At 43.6% G+C, this 21352-nt stretch overlaps 1 protein-coding gene across 3 annotated transcripts in view; it reads left to right on the top strand.

Moving 5' to 3' along the window:
- The window catches only part of NARS2 (asparaginyl-tRNA synthetase 2, mitochondrial), a 57673-nt gene that overhangs the window by 25719 nt on the left and 10602 nt on the right, over positions 1–21352 (top strand). For all 3 annotated transcript variants that reach the window (XR_011722754.1, XM_071727429.1, XM_071727559.1), the window contains 5 exons: positions 9066–9198; positions 15900–15998; positions 17284–17321; positions 19230–19296; positions 20692–20829. Coding sequence is in view for 2 of the 3 variants with exons in the window: in XM_071727429.1 (XP_071583530.1) it covers positions 9066–9198; positions 15900–15998; positions 17284–17321; positions 19230–19296; positions 20692–20829 (475 nt within the window). In the remaining variant the exon portion in view is untranslated. The remainder of the gene's footprint in view (positions 1–9065; positions 9199–15899; positions 15999–17283; positions 17322–19229; positions 19297–20691; positions 20830–21352) is intronic.

Here is a 21352-nt window from a genome sequence, read left to right as displayed (position 1 = left end):
AGTTCTGGTCACTGCTGGACATATTTGATGTGGACAGGCTTGACAGGGTCCAGAGAAGGGCCCCAGAGAGGATCAGAGGAAGGGCTGAGAGAACTGAATTTATTCATCCTGGAGAAAAGAAGGCTTAGGGGAGGCCTCATTACCATGGTCCAGGACTTTAAAGGGTGACTACCAAGAAGATGGAGACTCCCTTTTTAAAAGGAGTCATATGGCAAAGCCTGGAGAGATCCAGATTGGACACAAGAAGAAAAATTTTCACTCTTCTCAGAGTCAGAAACTGGAGTAATTTCCCCAGGGAAGCAGTGGATTCCCCAACACTGAGCATTTCAGGCTAAGCTGGAGAAGATCCTGGGCCTTGAAAGGTTGGACCAGATGATCCTTGAGGACCCTTCCAACCTGGCATTCTGTGATTCCATGGGTGATTGCTTACAGGACCATAAATGTGGTTTGTGTTCAGGCTGCAGCTTCTGCATCTCATGGAACCTCTGCACCCCAAGAATCAGCTCCAGTACGAGATGTTAAGGCAGACAGCTTTATTCCTGTTTGTTCCCATAGCTTTCCTTAAAATAGATGCACAAATCCAATTGTATGTGCCCTGAATTTCCTCAAGGGCTTGCTGTCATTGCACTGAAGTAGAATATGGATATAGATTCCTGGAATGGGTTGCATTTATCATCAAATCACAGAATAGTTTGGATTGGGAGGGACCTTAAAGATCATCCAGGTCCAATCCCCCTGCATGGGCAGGGACCCCTCCCACAGCCCAGGTTGCTCACAGCCCCATCCAACCTGGGCTGAGACACTGCCAGGGATGGGGCAGCCACAGCTTCCTTGGGCAACCTGGGACAGGGGCTCAGCACCCTCACAGGAAAGAATTTTTTGCTAATGTCTTAACCTAAATCTCCCCTCTTAAAGTTTTAAACCATTTCCCCTTGTTGTCTCACTACACACCCATGCAAAAAGCCCTCCCCCAGCTTTTTTGCAGGCCCCTTCAGATATTGGCACTCCTCTGGACACCTTCCAGGAGCTCTGTGTCCTCCTGGTGCTGGGGACTCCAGAACTGGACACAGGACTCTGGGTGGGGTCTCAGCAGAGCAGAGGGGGAGAATCCCCTCCCTCAACCACTGTCTGTGTTTTTTCTGATGCCCCCAGGACAGGGTTGGTTTCTGGGCTGCAAGCACACACTGATGGCTCATGTTGAGCTTCTGGTCCAGCACCACCCCCAAGTCCTTCTCCTCAGGGCTGTCCTCAATCCTTTCTCCTCCCAACCTCTATTCCTGCATGGGATTTTCTCCACCCAGGTGCAGAACCTTGCACTTGGTCTTCGTTGAACTTCATGCAGTTTGCTCGAGCCCACTTCTTGAGCCTACCAAGGTCCCTCTGGATGGCAAATATGTATTTAATACAGCTTTTAGTAATTGTTTTTTAATACAGTTTACTCTCTTTAGTTACTGTAGAATTTGAGGCCTTGAAAGTTTTAAATAGCTGCACACAAACTTTTGAAATGTGACCTGAACTACGACCCTTTGTGTGACAGAGCACCCATTGATGCAGTTTCTTGCTGTGATTCATATTTGTGGAGATGGTAGAACCTGCATCCATCTGAAAAACAGTTGATTAAAAAAAAAAAATTATCTTCAAAGGTACTATAATGCAGTTTGTGGAGAATATGTGTTTTTTCCACGTGTTCCACTCTGGTTTTCCACCCTGAAAGGAAAAAGATGTAACACAATTGCTCACTCCCCCCATATTGGTGATGTATTTAGCCATCAGTGCTATGATTAAATCTTGAAAGGGATCTTTGCAGCTTGTTTTATTTAAATCTTTGAAACATTTTATGTCACTCCTTTGTAGATCTCTGTTAGCTGGGGCATGGGAAATGGTTATTTGAATAAATGCTTAGCTACTTTGGTGGCTTTCAACAGCCCAGCTTGAGTTATCATTGCTAATTGGTTGTTTTATTGACTTTAATTAGAAATAATAATATCAAAACTGGGACAAAACAATACTTCACTGGGATTGCAGTACAACAGAGTCTCATAAAAGGGAGGAGGACCCAGGCTGAGGGGATCCCTGAGCCAGGAACAGAAGACATGGCATGGCTCTGAGTAACTCCATTTCCTTTGTTTCTCAGTTTTCCCTTATTCTCCTGCCATCTCTAAACTAACAACTTGATGTCTGGATGTGCTGTGAGTTTTAATAAACAAAACGTGGGGTGCTTTGCCAGATAATTAGGATATAGGGGTCACATTGTTGTTAATTTCTCAAGTGTGCTTGGATCCTTTACAAGCAGAGGTAGAGAACCTGAGAGGATCCTTGGTCTGTTTTTTGCTGCTGCTGAAGCCAGAGCAGAGGACGTGGCAGGGGGACAGCCAGTCCTGGAGAGTGGCAGGAGAGTGCATGGTAGGACACTGCTGCAGCAAAGGGAAACTGCTGTGTTGCTTCAGTCTGACTTATTGGGGGGGAAGTTTAGCACTTCCCAGTCCCTGTCTGGGAACTTAGACAGCTTTTATTTATTTATTTATTTATATATTTATTTTTGGCTGCTTACAGAAAAGGAAGTACAATCCCATCTCATCGCAGCATGAATTGAAACCTTAGCACTCAGCACACCATCTCTGCTGCCCAGGCATAAACCTCACATACTGCTGTAAAAGCCCTTGTCAAGATGCAGCTTTTCTCATCTGCACTTCCTCAGGGCAGGCAGAAGTGGCACAATCTATGAAGAATCTTCTAAAAAAAATTTTTTTTTTTTTCTTCCCTTTTTCTGGATAAGGTTCAGTTCCCTGCACCACCCTTTCAACAGAAACATGCACATTTTCATTGAGCAAAATCCAAACCACCGAACAATAGTAAATGGGAGTATTATTTTTACATTGAGGTTAAAAAAAAACAACAGATATTTCTCTCTGAGGTTTGATCTTGACACAGTCCACCCAGCTCAGGGATGTAAAATATTCTCCCTCTTCTCCGAGCTGCTGGGGGCCTGTACCTCACTGGCATCATTAGGAGCCCTGAGTTTCCAGCTCCTCTGACAATTCCACCACGAAGGCATTGGTTGGGTATGTTTGAATCATTGTCTGTGTGTGTGGTTTCTTGCATCTGGCCAGAACATCTCTCAACACACAATTTTTAGCCTCTCCAAACAATCCCAGTCGTGCTTCAGTCCAGTGCTGCGGCCAACTGGTGTCTGCTGGCAGCTAAGCAAAGTCATCTGCTTACTTCAATGGAGCAGGCAGGTCCCTCCATTCTCAAATTGATTATGGTCATGCTGGAAGAGAGGAGGAATTAAATTGGATAGCTCACTTTATTAATCTCTTCCTTTCCTAAAGCAAAGGGTAGTGCAGCTGACAAAGCAAAGCTCCTGGGCTTCAGGGTCACCTCACTCTCCTTTCCTCCTCTGCCAACAATGTGTTGTTTGCCCTTGCTGTTCTACCCCTCTGCTCTGTTCTCATGAGACCCCAGTGCTGGAACCCCTTTTACAGGAGGGACATGGGTGTGGTGGAGCACAGAGAAAGGCCACAAGGATGATCAGAGGGCTGGAACACCTCTCCTGTGAAGACAGGCTGAGAGAGTTGTTGGGGTTTTCAGTCTGTAAAGAAGAAGGCTCTGAGGAGACCTTATTGTGGCCTTCCAGTATCTGAAGGGGGCTACAAGAAAGGTGGGGAGGGACTTTTTAGGATGTCAGGGAGTGATAAGACATGGGGGAATGGATTCAAACTAGAGGAGGAGAGATTTAGATGAGATGTTAGGAAGAAGTTCTTCACCTTGAGGGTGGTGAGACCCTGGCACAGGTTGCCCAGAGAGGTGGTGGAAGCCCCATCCCTGGAAGTTTTCAAGGCCAGGTTGGATGGGGCTCTGAGTAACCTGACCTAGTGGGAGGTGTCCCTGCCCATGGCAGTGGGGTTGGAACTGGATGATCTCAAAGTCCCTTCCAACCCTGGAAGTTCTATGATTCTATAATTTCTAGATTTTCTTGCAATCTAGGTTTTAGGGGAGGGGTGGGGGGTGGATGATAGCATGGGGAAACGTGTTGTGTTCACTTAGCCTGGCCAAAGAGACTTATTACAAATCACCATTCCATGTAACTCCTCTGCAGACCTTGTCAGAGTAATCACTCTATTTGTGTTTATGCAGACACCTGTAGGGTTTTGGGGTGAGAAGGAGGGCACCCCACAAATGACTGGCTGTGTGTACTGGTGTGGTTTAGGGCTTAGCCCTGAGTCACAGCAATCAGCTTCTGCCTCCAGCTGTGTCACTGCTGCGTGGTGTGACCTTGGCATGGGGCTGCAAGCTGACTCTGCAGGGATTGCATCTTCTTGATTAATAGCCTTGCTCAGACTTATATCCCCTTGGTTCGACAGCACAAATAAGTCTTTATTACCCCGTTAACAGCTTGGAGTCCTGGCTCAGAAAAGGAGCACAATTCATTCCTGGCTTGGGAATCATCGGCACAATTAATTATATTTGGATAGGAGTGCAAAAATTGCCAGGAAGGCAGAGACACTCAGGCCTACAAACATTACAGGAGTTTAATTAAAAGGATGATTTTAAGCAGCTTTGGGCACAGATACTTCTCTGTTGGTTTCTATCTCTGCTTCAATAATGAATTGTCAACAAGTTCAAATGAAATGAGCTTTCATTCTGCATGGCACAGAGTTCTCAAAGGGGAAGAGGAAGCTGCTTCTGAAGCAGGTTTTAGTAACGTGTAAAATGAGTCTGAAAAGGGGAAAGTTTTCTCCCTTCTTGGCTTTTAATAGGGTGGAGATCACAAATGCAGCCTATGCAAGAAAGAGCTTTCACCAGGCCATGATCCATGTGGAAGGCTGCTGTGCTCCAGCAACACATCCAAATGCTGCTGTTTGCTTCCAGAGTGACTCCTGCACCTGGAAGGTGCCTGAACTGTTCCCTGAGCTGTTCCTTGAGCTGTTCCTGGGCTGGGAATAAGTGAGCTCAGCATTTGGCAGGATGGGGCCCTGGGTTTTGCAGCGTTTCGCTGTGCCAAAGGGAGTGCTGAGTGTTCTCTTGGCCTCCACATTAAGCTCTCAAATTTTCCCAGAGAACCAGGCACAGCAAAATACAGTCCCAGAAAGGGAGCAATTAATTAAGCAACTCTGTGCCCTCTTCTGGTGCTGACCCCAGCAGTGCCTGTGAACTGCATGAATGCTCTGGGGATTGCTGTCCGGAGCTCTGATCCGGGTGAAGGGAGCTGCAAAGGGACTCATTTCAAAGCCTCTCTGTGTTCTTTGGTGGCACGTACAAGGACAGCATTACAGACATTATTGCTCTGTCTGTAGTGGCTAAGGAAAAGGACTCAGCAGATTATTGGCCTTGCTTTTTTTTTTTTTTCCCTTCCTTGTACGTGTGCTTTTGTCAGAAATGCAGAATTAGCACTACTGATTTCTATTTTTTTTTTTTTTTTTTTTTTAAGACTCTTGAGTGTCCACAACCCCAACTGACCCTAAGCACTTTTAGAGACTTAGCCATAAGTTTTCAAGTTATTTTTAAATGCTGAAAGTCTTGAAGAGGTCTGGGAATGTTAAATGATTGATTATTTGCATCGTAGAGCATAGGAGTCACAGCCCTGGACTGAGGCTCCATTGTGCTAGGTGCTGAATGCACACAGAACAAAATGACTTGTCTTGCCCTCAATGCCATGAAATCAGAGGAGAGTCATCTCCCATCCCTTTTTTCTAATATATTTATACATGCTCAGTGTGATGCAGTAGTACATCAAATCCCAGATAAATTCTTTTAATAGCAGATGAAGTAGAAATAAAGGTTGGATTTGTGTCGTGTGGGTTTGCTTAGTGTCTGGCAGAGCACAGTAAATAGTGTATGAATGCCTGGATGACAAATAATTGTTCACACTTGGAGCTGATAACAGTGACTGTATATTTTTAGCTGTGTTTCTCTGTTCTGTCCAGGCCTCTGATCAGTGCTGCATTGCCATTTACCAGATGACTTGCATTCACTGTGCTCCTTTGATCACTTTGCCAGCATGACATCTGGCCAGTTTCCCTTTGCCAGGGTCCCAAGATCGTGGTGAAGTTCTCACAGTTATTTGTATCTATCTTTTCCTTTTATGATTAGCCTGAGAAATGAGTGATTCTTTCCCACCCTGCAGATGTGGGTTTATTTTGGGTTTGGTTTTCGGGTTGCATTGTTGTTTTTTTTTATTTCCAGGGGGCAGGCAGCAAACTTAGCCCTACACCAGTAATGTTGCTTTCTCTATGAGCTATCACAAACCCCTTATTTCTGCTGTTGGCACAGCCCATGAAGTTGCAGTGCTAATGTTTCATTTTGTAAATGTAGGTGGTGCTCAATGTACAAGTTAGAGAAGATTCATCCCAGCAGGATGCTTAGAGCTGAGGAAAGGCTGAAATCAGTTCCTGTGGGAGTTGTTCTGCACTTGTCCTCCTGAAAAGCTCCCTCTGGGGCACAGAGAGGCTTTATTCTTAAATCAATAAAGCATAAAATCAATTTGTGACTATGAAGTGTTTGACCACAGTTGGCATCTTTGGGCAAGATGAATATTTTTTTATTATTATTATTATTATTTTTAGGCATTTTGCAGCCAGCGAGCCCTTTGGAAGGTAGGTTTCTAGTCTAGTGCTTCTTTTCAGTAGGAATAAAGTACAGTTCCAAGTGTTTAGAGTAGCCTGGATTGCTGGAGACTGTCATCTGCCACAGCAACCTACCTTAAGTGAAGTGTCACACTACTGCTCTGAGGGGCAGAATCTCCTGCTGGATAGCTGATATCATGCTTTAGTTTTAATTTCTACTTGACAGAGACAAATTAAGAGACCTGCACATCAAACCCATCAGTCCTGGATGAGTACTGCAGCAACTGTAAACTTTTAAAAATATTTTTCTCCCATGTCTAGTCCTGACCCAGTCAAAATCTGAACTTGTGACTGTTTTATTTCGGGAAGATTCTTCCTTCAGCTTCCTTCAAATTGAAAAATTTTAGCAAAAGCCTGAAACATGAGCACAGGTAGCACAAGAACATGCACCTCCTGTTTCCCACTTCAGGCCAGCCTCTGTGGCCTGGCAAGCAAAAGTTTTTGACCAGTTCTACCTTAAACATTGAGCAATTTTGGCCGAGTGGTTCATTGCATCATAGTTGTTGTTTGTATTGCTATAGCAGTTGAGGCTCTCAAGCTTTGGATCCAAGACCTTGTTGTGCCAGGTGCTGCAGGAACATGGAAAAAATAAAAAAACAGAAAGGCCTTGTGAGGAAGAACATGTGTTTTTCTATAACCCAAGACAACAGATGGCTACAGATGGGGGAGCACAAGGAACTGATGAGATAATACTGACCTGTGCAGTGAGTAATGGTCTGGGTACATCACTTATCTAAACAGTGCTGAGGTTTTATAGATTCTACAGCAAAGGGCAGTTTGAAGGAGGATGCTCAAGTGATGGCAGAAGTTTACAATAATATAGCATCAAGCTAAAAAGGCAGCATAGGGAAAAGAGACATCCTGAAAATTATGTTTGAGGAAATCTATTTGCTGTTAAATCTCTGTGGTCAGCATGAGAGAGTGGAGATATGGGACCAAATCTGAGACAGAAAGTGTTTTTATTGGAGCAGGGAACTCAGAGCCAGTGGGGAAAAGAAACCTACAGGCAGGCTACGTATTCAGAGTCTTGACCTGGAACTTTCTTCTGGTGTGTTTACTGCCAGCAACTCAGGGAAAAAGAAAGTGCTGTTTCTTTGGATCATAACCTCTAACTGTCATGTGGCAGGAGGGAACAGATGAGTGAACCAGAATGTGTGTGTTCCTTTATTTGCAGTGCAGATGCCTTCATTAGAGGCAAAGGAAAAACGCTGCTTTTTTGAGTGTTGTTTATTTAAACTTCAGTTTAACCAAATTAGCCTGTGCAGAAAAGAGCACACATCCTCTTTTAAGTTGAAAGCTTGCAGAGCAAGATGCAAGTCAAATGTCAACCCCAGCAATTAACACGCATCCTTTCATTAGTGTTAAACTGTGCTTAATCTGTACTGATCAGGTTCTTTCTCCTACACTGTCTGTGGCTAAAAATAACTTCAAGTTAAAAATGTACCAAAGACAGCAGCTGCCCAGTCCATGGTTTTGCTGAAGCAGCTTGCTCTCTCCCTGGTCATGGTTTGCTTCTCATGCAGCCTGGGAGGAAACAGCCATCACAGCAACTGCTTGGGAAGCTCTCACTGGCTGTGAGGATGCCCTGAAGCCCACAGTGTAAAAAGGTGTTGCTTGGAGTGTAGTTTCTCCACAGCAAAACATTTTAAAGGCATCCTGAGTAACACAGCATGATGTGCCTACAGAACAAGAGAGGATGTGTTTAAATAGATTGCCCAGGAGGTTGCCAGAGAAGTAGCTTCATAATAGGAAATGCATTGGTTGCTTCAGTATAAAATGATATCCCAGATGTTTTCCCTATAGTCTGGACCTCTTTAGCTGAACCATTTTTATCTGTGTAGAAGGAGCCCAGGTTATTACCTTGAAGGCTTTTTCAGCATTTTAACTTTGGTCTTGCCACTAGAGGGGGACTGCAAACTGTACACTGTACACCCATCTCTCTGAGCCTCACCAGGCCCTTCTGAGCACCATCACCAGCTCAGCAACTCCAGCAGCAGGACCCTCTCTGCCCTGTTGGGCTCTGAGGTGTCACAGCACCCATAAAGATCAGACCATGGAGCCAAATAAATGTGATCAAGGGGAACCTGACAGACGTGGCATCTGGGTGCTTTTCCAGTGATGTCATTCTGCAGAATGTAATTTTTTTATTCCTACAAAGTTACAAAAAATGTGCAGAGCATAAATGGTGTTCAGTGAAAGCTGAACAGGTTTTTTTTTAACATGGCTGTGTCGTGGTGAGGTGTGAAAAATCCCTCTTAATGCTGAAGCAGTGTAATGGTAGCACACCCAACAGTGCCATTAAATGGGTTAAAGAGGGAACAAAGACATGAGCTCTTCCAGCTCCTGACAGAAAAGTGAACTTGTGGATGGGGCTTTAAATCTCACACTCTCACTTGTGTTGTGCTGGGCCTGACTTCTCTGTTTCTTTTTGCCTTGCAGAGCTTTTACCCACGTGTTCACCTTTGGCCCAACGTTTCGAGCAGAAAACTCGCAGAGTCGGCGGCACCTGGCAGAGTTCTACATGGTGGAGGCTGAGCTGTCCTTCACTGAAAGCCTCCAAGATGTCATGCAGGTGGGTGCTCCAAATGTCTCTGCAGGACCAGGTGCCCAGGTGGCCAAGAAGGCCAATGGCATCCTGGGCTGGCTCAGGAACAGCGTGGCCAGCAGGTCCAGGGAAGGGATTCTGCCTCTGTGCTCATCTCTGGTGAGGCCACAGCTTGAGTCCTGTGTCCAGCTCTGGGCCCCTCAGCTCAGGAAGGAGATTGAGGTGCTGGAGCAGGTCCAGAGAAGAGCAAGAAGGCTGTGAAGGGATCCAGCACAAGTCCTGTGAGGAAGGGCTGAGGGAGCTGGGGGTGTTGAGGCTGGAGAAGAGGAGGCTCAGGGGAGACCTCATCACTCTCTCCAACTCCCTGAAAGGAGGCTGGAGCCAGGGGGGGGTTGATCTCTTCTCCCATTTAGCTACCAGTAAGACAAGCTCTGTCAGGGGAGGTTTTGGTTGGATTTTAGGAAAAAATTCTTTGCAGAGGGGGTGATCAGGCATTGAAATGGGCTGCCCAGGAAGGAGGTGGATTCTCCATCCCTGGAGGTTTTTAAGAAGAGACTGGATGTGGCACTGAGTGCCATGGTCTGGGAACCACAGTGGTAGTGGATTAAGGGTTGGACTTGATGATCTTAGAGCTCCTTTCCAACCCAGATGATTCTGTGATAATGGAATAAGGAAGACAATGGAAAGGAATGGGAGGTTGCTGTGTTGTCAGGAAATCTGTACGTGTGCCTGACTGCTGCTGCTAAGTGTCACACTCCCCTTCAGAAACTTCAGCAGCTCTCCAGTGAATCTGAGCAGTATTTATGCTGTGTCCCCCTTGGTGTGCTCTGTAGAGAGGTCCTTGAAACCTGAATTGAAATCTCAAGTAGGAAGAACAGTTCCTAGCATACACTGTTCATTGGATTTAGCAGAAAATGGAAATCCTTACTCAGCTGGCTTTTGGTTTTTCAGCATTGACCTCTCTGTTGCAGTGTAACCACATGATGGGTGATAATTCATTTTACAAGCCTCAGCATATGCCAGCTTAGGCCAGTAGGATTTGTGAGTAAACATCTACACACACTCTCATATATCAGATAAGCTCCTTGGAAAGATTTTGGAGGAATAGCCTGGTCTCTTCAGCCTGGATCATATACAGTCTTTTGAGTCAGTGCATACTCTCTTTTGTGCATGCTACTTCTGCATCTTTGATGTCTGGGTGGCACTGGACTGTGCAGACCTGTTGGGAACCTCTGTGCTCCATCATTAACAGTAGCCTGCTCTTTCTGTTCTCTCTCCTTTTCTCAACAGCTTTCTGTATCTTTAGAGAACAGCATATTATATGTTTAGGCCTTATTTCCTGAGCCCTCTGTTTCTCTAGGTAATCAGGAGCTGATTTCTTTATGCTTTTATGTAGTGTATTAAGCAAGATCTTCTGTTGAGTGGTGTTAGAGCCCTTGAGCACCACATGAACATTACTCTTGTGCTAAGAGCCCGAATTTCTTGTTCTTTGTATTACTGACAGCCACTTCAGAAAATCAGATTTGAGAACTGTTCTGGCATGTGCAGGACTTTGATTTGTAGGAAAAGGAAGAAATTTCCCCCTTGGTTTGGCTTTTGTTGCTGCTGTGCATGTTCTGAAGTCTCAGCTTGCACTCTCCTCATTTGCTTCTTTCCTGTGTCCCAAAGTCTTTGACAAGAGCCTTCCCTAGAGCAGAATCCTCTCTGTCAGCCGTCACTTTGCATTCCTTGTAGCAACTCTACATTGCAACATTCTTACTTTTGAGATGTTCTCATTTGCACAAGTGGAGTTCCCGTTTTTGATTATTTTTAAATCATTGGGCAATCTCTCTTAAAAAAAAAAAAAAAATAAAAAAACCAAAACCTGACAGCTGGTCTAAAGCCTAAGTTAAGTTTCTTCTTCCCTGTATCACTGACCTAAATTCAGTGCTTTTTCCTGTGTCTGCCTGTTGGAAGTTATCTGTTTGTTGTCATCTGTAAGTTCTTTGTTTGGTGCAAAAAGCCCAGTTGAAAGCCTTGGGGACTCTGGGCCAGGGTTAGCCTCTGAACTTTATCCTCACATAAATAACTGGATTGTTTAAAATTTATTTTTAAAACTTTTGTTCCACATTTGGACTGAACACCTCCAACTTCAGCATGTCATTGTGCTGGGAATGCTCAGCTTCTTCAGGGACATCTTCAAGTATTTGCTTATAGATCAACAAAGAAGAGCTTTGTTACAGAGATGTACATGCTTACCGTTCACTGATGGGGGTTGAGATCTTTCAAAGCTCCAAAAGAAACATAGCTTTCCTTACAGAATAAAAGGAAAAAGATTTAATAACAAAGTTACACGTATTTGGGAGCAAAGAGCCTCAAATCTCAGAGCAAATCTCAAATCTCCCCCATTGTAATTGCACAGAATAATACTCAGTTATTCATAAATTAGTAGCACAGTTTCTGTGAAGTCTCATGCATTTTGATCATGCAGTCTAAATTCCCTCTCTGTGCCAAAACATGTTTTAATGCTACAAAGAAACTTCAACTCTCACAGTACCAGTTTCACAATACTTTCTGTGGAAAGTCCCATGTGCTTAGCTCTGTACTCCACACTGTGTGGCTGGGTGGTGGTAGCACCATCCCAGTGTACAGGGTGTATGTAAGTGTATCTGAGGAGAGGCCTCTTTCCAGAAGAGTCTAGTCAAGAAGTTGAGTCGAGTTGCCCCAAGGCTCTCTTCCTCCAAACTAGATGAGAAAGAGGAGGAGGAGTTAGAAGAAAACCCAGTAAGATGGTAGAAGGGGTCAAACTTGTATGGAAGTGTCTGAACTCACTAGAGCCATTGCCTCTCTATCTCCAGTCCCTAAATTGGAGGTCCAAGGTCTGCAGTCTCATCTCAGTCCTCTGAGATGCCTGCTGCATCTCTCTCTTCAGTGCTGTCACATACCCATATTTGTAGGTCATTATTGTCTGTTTTTCATTCCAGTGGCTTAGCAGTGCAGTGGATTTAGAGGATCTCACTTCACACTAACAGGGTCTCAGAGAGGCCATATGATGCATTATTCATAATTGAATTTCATCATACAAACACAGGAAAAAAAAAATGATGCTGAAAAACACCATCATTTAGGCTGTAAACGTAGTAAATGCTAGAGGAATGTATTCCCTAGGGCATTTTGGGGAGTTTATTTATAGTCTTAGTCTTCCTTAACAAGATCAATTCCTAGCACCACTGCCTCTTTAAGAGATGAAGAATACATTTCTTTTAGATGAAGAATACAACTTAACACACAGTGAGCTCTGTCCTGAGGGCAGAAATACTGTCTTCTGCTGTTTATGTACTTCATCAAAGTTAATTTGCTGTCATTACAGCCCAGTGCCATGGAGCATTTTTTATCTCTGTTTTATAAAAGGGAATTCAGGCATGAAATGAAATCAACAGTAGCAGTGATTTTGGGTGCCAGTTTAGGGACTTTAGCTCTGAAATGTGGGTGTGGTTTGATTTCCAGAGTAGTTGGCAGGCAGAGTACTTTCTGTCTTCAGTGCCAAGGATGAGACAGTTGTGCAAATCTGACAGCAGACTCAAGGGAATGAACACTGCTAACCACATGGGAACTGAGTTCTGAGTGTTGTTCTGAGTGTTTTGCACAGCCTAGGGACACTGGAGGGCTATAGGTTCTACAGGGCTATAGGTTCCTTCTCTGAAGAGACATCCAGATGCCACAGCTGAGCCTTTTTCTGTTTCCTAACTTCTGTTAGTGTTTGTTGTTCAGCCTTGATGAGCAGTGAAGCATCTGATAGGGAAGAGTCTCCTCCCTTTCATAACACCAGCTCCAGAGGGGGGCCTGAGCTCTTGGTTATATTGCTGAGCAAGGAGACTTTATGACCAAGATCAGATGTGTGTGAGTGAGCATGATGACAAGAAGGGATGGTCCACTTGGTGGATGTTTCATGTGTAAATACCCTGTGACCTCCAGTGCATCCATCTGCACGCCCCAGGTAAATCCATAAACATTTCTACTGGCAGTCCTCACGATTTTTTAAAAATTATCTAATGTAATAAAGATGATGATTTGAACCCTTTGTGTACTGCACAGCACTTTCAATTGCTGTTGTTGACATTTACCACTGTTGTTTGATGATTTCCTGTTTCAGCTCTGGTTATAATTTTCTTTGGGAAGAGGGTAAGTCACAGTATCAAAAGATCCAAGTTAGAATTAAACAGTAAATTGGGAGCTGGTGCTAATCAAAATCAGGGAGTTAACCATTTAGTTCCACAGCAACACTGGGGAAAACCAGGACTGATACTGCTAAACTTTTACCTCTGTCCTCCCTGCCAGCACAATTTCTGTATTTCCATTATGAAGCAACCAAATTAATGGGCTCTTGGATACTGAGTCCAGCTCCAAGATGAGCTATTTGCTGTGATTCCCATGGCTTTTTCCCTTTATAAGCCTATCAGATATCTCTTACAGAAAACATCCAAACCAATCACTTGACCTGTCTCTCCAGCTCATACCCTCCCTCAAACCAGCAAGCCAGTGGTTGTGCTTCTCCATGAACATTTTATATATCCTACTTTCTAATTCTTCATTATATTATTTCCTTAAAGCCATTACTTCTGAGTTGAAGAACTTTTGGGTTTCTCTCCCCTTCTCTTTTTCCCCCTCCAACATTCATCCCTGGTACACGTTTGGCATAAACAAGAGCACTGAGGAGGCCAATGCATGACCCACGTGTCTGTCTTTTTTGCCAGGATAAAACCTCAGTCTGAAACCTGGAAGTATTTCTCAGATTGTTTTTCCCATACCACCCACATCTTTTTTCCACAAGAGGAAGCTGCTTATGTTGAATGCTGTGGGAACCTAATTGTTACTTTATCGCACAGTGAGGGAAAAAAAAGTGCTAATTAAATAACATGTTTTTCTGAAACCAGATGATACTTTCATTTTCTAGAAAGAGGAAGCTTAATGTAAAATCCCTTCGTCTTTGCCTGGCAAAACCAGATGAATTGCCAAGAAGTTTTCTAATTTCATTTGCATAAGCCTTTTTCTGGCTACTTTGAAGACAGTTCAAAGCTGGCTGTTAGGTTATTTGCCACTCTGCAGCAGGAATGCTGGCTTTTCATTTGCTGTGTACCAGAAGGAGGCAAACTAGTCATCTGCATATGATAATGCTGTTTCTTTATTTGGATCTTCCTTTTTTTAAACAGAGGGTTCAGATTGATTCAGGAGTCTGAAGGTTGAGTTTGGCTCCAGAGGAGTCAAAATGGAGTGATTTCCCAGCTTCTCTGGGCTGGTGGGATGCAAGGGTTGTTCATCCAAGCAGTGTTTCAGCAGTTTGGGACAGGTGAGGAAGGAGATGAAGGATGATCTTCTAAACATGAGCATTTGAACAACATGTCTGAAGTCTCATCTTGTCTGTTTTAGTAGCCCAGCTTCTTCTTTTCTGTGCCTTTTGTTCCTCTCTGCCCTGTGAGCTCTGGCAGCCACCAGCTTCTTCCTCAGATCCACTGACTGAGCCTCAGGTTCATCTTTTTCACAGTTGGTCTCCCCTGGGTTTTGTGGTGTCATGGCCCTGCTCCTCTGTTGTTGTTGGTGTTTCCTTTCACAACTGCAGTTAATGAAGCAGTCATTATGCTCACACAAAAAAAAAACCAAAAAAACAAACCAAAAAAACCCTAAACAAACACTAAAAAACCCAGGAATGTGCCAAGACTTCAAGAGGTGCTTTTTGTTTTGAAAAACTGGTCTTGTTGCTCTGTTGCTTACAGAGAGGATAGAATAAGGGGGGGGGGTGGATTTTGAAGAACAGTTGAGATTGTCAATACTACCCAGGTATCAGCTACCTGCCTTGTGCACTCCTGAGACTACAAGGAGTCATGGGAACTCTTAATCTGTATGACAGCAAGTGTCTTGGATCCCTGCTTTGCTTAATGAAAAGAGAAAATTACTTTTAAAATGGGTTGATCAAAATGCAGTGGCATTCTGTGTGGGTGGGCTGTTTTGGGTTTTTTTTTTGTTTGTTTAGTACCAAAATAGCATTTTCATTTCTTCATGGTTGAAGCCCATTTTACTGGATAAGTATATCCAAATTGGATGTTAATGTCATTTAGCTAATCCATGTCAGGTTAGGGAAATGAAACCACATCTTTTTTTAGTTTCTCAAACATCCCTGCATTGATGTGTCCTCCACTTTAGCTCTGTTCTTGTCTCTGTACCTGTTCTCTTTGCTTTGCTCTGGCTGTGTAGTGCCTGGGATGGGCCCAGCTGTTTGATGGGCTGGCTCCACACAGGACACAATTACTCTCCTCTCCTCTCCTTTAGTTTTGCCTCTTGAAATTACAAAGCAGGAAACCTGAACTGCTCACTACAGGAAAGGTATCTCACTAATAATTAATCTGAGACTGGGCACCACAAATGGTTGTAATGTGTGGTTATGGCTGACCAGGGCTGCTACCTGAATGTTTTAAGCCATGCTTTTTGCACTTACATGACTGAAGGTACTGAGGCAGAGAGTGAAGCCCCAAACCCATAACAGAAACACAAATTAAATTCCATTCCTCTTCAGCTACTGAGCAACCCTGCTAATTAGGAGCCTTGGGAAGCTTGTATCCTCTTATGCAGTCTGACCATGCAGAAGGACAGAAGCTCCCTCTGTACCTCTTGGCTGATGTGTGCCTTGTTTTATTTTTAAGTCTGGGACATCTTAGCAGTGTTAGTTTTTCACAGACTTCTGTTTTTTCTATTAGGTTATGGAAGATCTCTTGAAGACAACAACAAACAGAGTGCTCTCCAAATGTCCTCGTGATGTTGAGCTTTTTCATAAATACATAGCTCCTGCCCAGAAGGTAATAAATGTGGCAGGAAAAGAGCTGCAATCTTTTTGTACATTTTGGGGGCTCTTGTCAGTAGGGAAGCTTAATTTTGTTTGGTTTGTTTGGGGGGTTTTTTGGGTTTTTTTGGTTTATTTGTTTTTTGCTGTGTTGTCCTGTGGTAAACTATGAATAGCCAAAAGTCAGCCTGAGCTTAAGTGATTGTTCAGGAGAACACAGAGGGGGGACACAACTTCCTGTTAGCAAAAACTGTAGCTGTCAAATCATACAGCAGCCTCTGAATCCTCAGCTCCAAAGACCAGCTCCCACTTTAGCACTGAGTGACCATGTGTGGATCATGATCCCTATTTCTACAGAGGGATTTGGACAAGGTGGATCAATGGGCCCAGACCAATCCTGTGAGGTTCACAAGGCCAACATCTGTGTCCTGCACTTGGATCTTCTCCAAGCAATGCTACAGGCCTGGGGAAGAGTGGCTGGAAAGCTTCCCAGAGGAAAAGGACTTGGGAATGTTGATCAACAGACAGCTGAATATGAGCCAGCAGTGTGCCCAGTTGACCAAGAAGTCCAACAAGCATCCGGGCTTGTATCAGGGACAGTGTGGCCAGCAGAACCAGGGCAGGGATTGTTGAGTCCTGGTGAGGCCATACCTCAAATCCTGGGTTTAATTTTGGGGCCCTCACTGCAAGAAAGACATTGAGGGGCTGGAGCATGTCCAGAGAAGGGCAGCAGAGTTTGGGAAGGTTCTGGAGCACAAGTCCTGTGAGGAGTGGCTGAGGGAACTGGGGGTGTTCAGCCCCCACAGGCTAAAAGAGAAAAGAAGGCTGAGGGGAGACCTTCTTGCTTTTTACAGCTACCTGAGAGGAGGTTGTAGCAAGGAGGGGTTGGTCTCTTCTCAAAAGCAACAAGAAACAGAATAAGAGGAAGTGGCCTCAAGTGGTGCCAGGAGAGGTTTAGATTGGGTGTTAGGAAAAATGTTTTCACCAAAGGGCTTGTCAGGAACCAGAATAGGCTGCCTAAGGAAGTGGTGGAGTCACCATCCCAGGAGGCATTTAAAAATTGTGTAGATGTGATGCTTAGGAACGTGGTTTAGTGGTGGACTTGGCAGTATTGGGTTAACTGTTGAACTGGATGGTTTTAAAGTTATTTTCCAACCTAAATGATTCTATGATTCTGTCTAGAGCACAATATAGACCTTCAAATCAAAACTTAGAGGGGGGGTAGCCTTTCTGAGTTCCCTGTGGGCCCCTGAACCTTTAAGAGTAGCTTTACATTTTTATTTTTTCTTGTTTTGACGAAGGACAGGTTGGAACAAATGCTGAAGAACAAATTTGTGACGTAAGTATTTCTATTTCAAAATGATCTGGAAGAAGTCTTCTGGGGAAAGAATTTCTATTTTCTCTGTTCTTTTTTTTCCTAAAAAAATGTCTTCTGGGTTAGCATAATATCTCCAAAAGAGCATGAATTGTCATTCCTTTTGTACTATTTGCCAGTTACCCTTTCATCTCTGCATGAGACTGGCATCTTAATCTGATGGCCACTGGTTTTGCTTCCCTGGACAGGATCCTCTTTCTGTCAGGTTATCCTCCTTCCTGCATGCACCTACACAGTGGTTAACTTTCTGTCTTACTTTATTTTATTTTGGCTCTGGTTCTCTGTCTTCCTTCACAATTGCACTCCAAAGGCTCTCTTTTTCTGAAGTTATTTTTTTATATACATTTTAAAATACCAATTGTGGTTTTTTTGTCTTGATTGCTTGTTTAACCCATTTTCAAAGGTTTTTGGTTTCTCTCCTTGGCCTGGTAAGCACCTACACAGTGGTTAACTTTCTGTCTTACTTTATTTTATTTTGGCTCTGGTTCTCTGTCTTCCTTCACAATTGCACTCCAAAGGCTCTCTTTTTCTTAAGTTATTTTTTTATATACATTTTAAAATACCAGTTGTGGGTTTTTTGTCTTGATTGCTTGTTTAACCCATTTTCAAAGGTTTTTGGTTTCTCTCCTTGGCCTGGTAAGCAGCCACAGCCACATTTGGGCAACAGGGTCATGATAGATCCTCCCCATGCCTCTTGCCTGCCTGACTGCCACAGGAGACCTCAGTGAAGTCACCCTGTCCCCATTTAAGTCCTTCTGTCTTTCAGCCTAACTGATGCTCCTGAAAGGACAGAGTTGCACTCAGTTTCTCCCATGGTTTCTCCCATTCTTCCTACCAAAGGAAAAAGAGGATGAGTCAGCCCAGTTTTTCCTCCTTCTCTGTCTTTCTCCTCATCAACTTCTGGCAGATCTGGGGCATTCCTGGCTTACACACATCAGTTACATGTGCTGAACCTGTGCCAGTGATATACCTCATTTGGACCATGGCCTCTCATAACCCAAACACGTGGAGTATTTAGTATATCCTGAGGTATTTTCTCCAGAAGCCTTCCCTGTATTAGTGAAACCTTGTAGCTGGGTGTTGTAAAGAGCTTCTGCTCTCCAGGGAATCTGGTTTATAATTGGGTTTGGCTGATAATACACAGTGGTGGAATTATTGTGATTGGGTTATTCTCTCTGTCAACAGCATTTGCTTGGTATTTGGAAAACTTTTCAGCAAAAATATCTTCCACTGAGTTTTGGTTTCCAGCTATCAAACCTGCAGCATTTTTCAGTGCACTTTTTCTGTTTGCTCTGCCATGATGCTGTTCTTTTGTACTGGCAGAACTTACTGGTAGAAGTCAGTGGAGAATCTGCTCTCAGATCAGAGCTCTCAGAAGAGCAGAGAAACACTGCTGCAAAAGAATCTCATTTTTACAAAGTAAAATGAAAAGAGTCACAAGCCCTTTGCACTCTGGGCTGTTATTTTTGCCAGTGGAGCTGTGTTGTTGAAGCTGTGCTGATGAGGGTATGTTGTTTTATTTAAAAAAAAAACAAAACAGATTTCTGTTAAGCAATTCTCTGTGGAGCTCACTTCTGGCTGAAATGCAACATGGCAATAATGCAAAAGTGTCTTGAGAGCTTAGCACTTCCTGCCCTGCGTGTAGCTGAAGCACAGGAAAACATAGGATTCTTGCCATATAAAATAATTTTGGTTTCTGTCCAAAGAAGTATTGCTGGGAAGCCTGACATCACAGCACAAACTGGCATGGTGGTGGGGAAACGCCTCCTTGATTTTCCAGTGTGGCACTTTGCCAGAAAACTTTCTTGTTGTTCCTTTCATAGTTATCTTAAAGACTTTTTTTGTTTTGGTTTTTTCTTTTCCTTCTTGCAGAATTTCCTACAATGAAGCAGTGGAAATTTTGAAGCAAGCTCCTCAAACTTTCACTTTCAAGCCAGAAGTAAGTGCTTGCCTGGTGCCTTGTCCCTGTTCCTATTCATGCACACAACCAGCCTGGACTTTGTAGATCTCATTCCTCTCTTCCTGATAGCAAAAAGGTTGTTATTTTGCACAGGTTATCTGCCTCCTGGAGTATTTTACACAGTTGTAACCCAAGTATAACTTTTGCCCTTTGGGGGTGAAATGGAAGCAATATAAGGAGTGTGTTCTGTGGCAGAATATGTAACGTCTGCAGGGAAGGAAGTGATGAGTTTGCTGTTAAAGGACCAAGGCTTTGGCAAAAAGCACTTCTCTTTCCTGTATGTGAGTAGTGCTGAGTGTGTTGTGAAGTCAGCAGCTGTCATCTAAGGAGGGTTGCTGAAATAATCCTCAAATCAAGGAGTGATGTTAGGACAGCATCAAAAGTTTGACAAGGACTAATGAGCCAAAACCGTGTCAAAATACCTTGTAATCTAGATGTAGGTAAAGGGAGTCTCTTGTCTTTCCAAAGAATAAATGCTGACTGGGAAAAAGAATCACAGGTCTTTTTAACACTGTTAGATTATAGTTTTCTGAAATCAGTATTTTGTCCAATTTCAAACACACATACATACACATTTGTAGTGGTGCTCATCTTGTGTGTATTAATGAGTCTCAGGTGGAGCTACCTTCGTAGACACTTGGGTAGCTGTCTCCTCTGTGTACAAGTGTGTCTAGACCTCAGATCCTGTGTCTGTACTACCTTGTTTTGAGACAGTAAATTCAGGGTATTTTCCAGTGAGGACAGTCTGCAGGATATCTCTTCCCCTCTTCCACGTTCCCAGTTCTTTGCACAACCTATAATGGAATGGAGGTATCTAGTCAAAAGCCACAATTTTTAATATTGCTGAGAGCAACATCCAAAGTTTTTGATAACAAAAAATTTATTGAAAAGATGCTGGGGTTTCTTAAATGAGAGTTAATGTAGCACATAACAGGACACAGCAGGGAAGAGAGTGGTCATCCTAGGAAAGCTGCTTTGTATCTACCAAAGATAATACTGAAGTAAGGCTGGTTTGCTGGGTTGAGTAATCTGATTTTGGGTAGATGTGTATTTCTCCTAGGCTACGTAGAATGGGATTTTTGGGATGTTTGTGGTTAGTTTTATTTGATACCAGATGCTTGGGCTTGATAGAGGGATGATCTGGCCCTGTTCTTTGGAAGTTAAACCATGTTATTTTAATTGCTTTGCTCTGCCTTAAAACTGCTGAAACTCTGCTTAATAAATTTTCCCAGTGTTCTGTGTGAGGAGTTGCTCTGCTTGGTTTCGTGTAACTCAAACCTCCACATCTCTCCTCTGCAGGGGTTTTGCTGTGTCTCTTGCCACAGGCAAGATGCACCAGAGCAGGATCCCAGGACCCTTTTGTTGTCTTTACAGTGGGGCTGTGACCTCCAAAGAGAACATGAAAAGTACCTGGTGAAGCACTGTGGGGAGGTTCCTGTGTTTGTCCTTAACTACCCATACGACCTCAAACCTTTCTACATGAGGGACAATGAAGATGGACCTCAGCACACAGTGAGTCCATAGGTCACACTTCCACCTTTTTTTTTGGCAAGGTATGGGTCTCAGCTTACTGCTAGACAGATGAGGATAATCTTCTGCTGGGCCTCTGGTCAAATAGTGCAAGATAAGCTGTGACCATCAGATGATCCTCTACAGGTTGGTTTTTTTTCCTGTTGTAGGAGGAATCACCAAAGCATGAACAAAAGCAGAAGGAGAACAAAAGCAAAAGCAGAACAAAAGCACACGCATGGGTTCGTGTGCCATTAAGTTTTTGCTTAAGTTATTTAAGAAAGATCTTCCATAGTTTTATTTCTTTTCCTGGTAGGTTTCTATATTTATAGATGAAAAACCTGCAATTGCATGGCTCCAAGCAGCCTGTGATGCTCTTATCATCCACATCTACCATCTATGTAATCCTCAAAAAGCAGGTGGACTATCCTAAATTCTTCTTCTACAAGTCTTGTAACTTGAAGGTTGAGAATTGAACTGAGACAACCTGAAACATCATTTCTACTGAAAAGAGCCACTACCCCAC

Source organism: Heliangelus exortis, chromosome 1 (assembly GCF_036169615.1).
Source record: "Heliangelus exortis chromosome 1, bHelExo1.hap1, whole genome shotgun sequence".
NCBI lineage: Eukaryota > Metazoa > Chordata > Aves > Apodiformes > Trochilidae > Heliangelus > Heliangelus exortis.
Note: the sequence above shows the minus strand (reverse complement) of the source record. Positions and strands in the feature narration are given on the sequence as shown.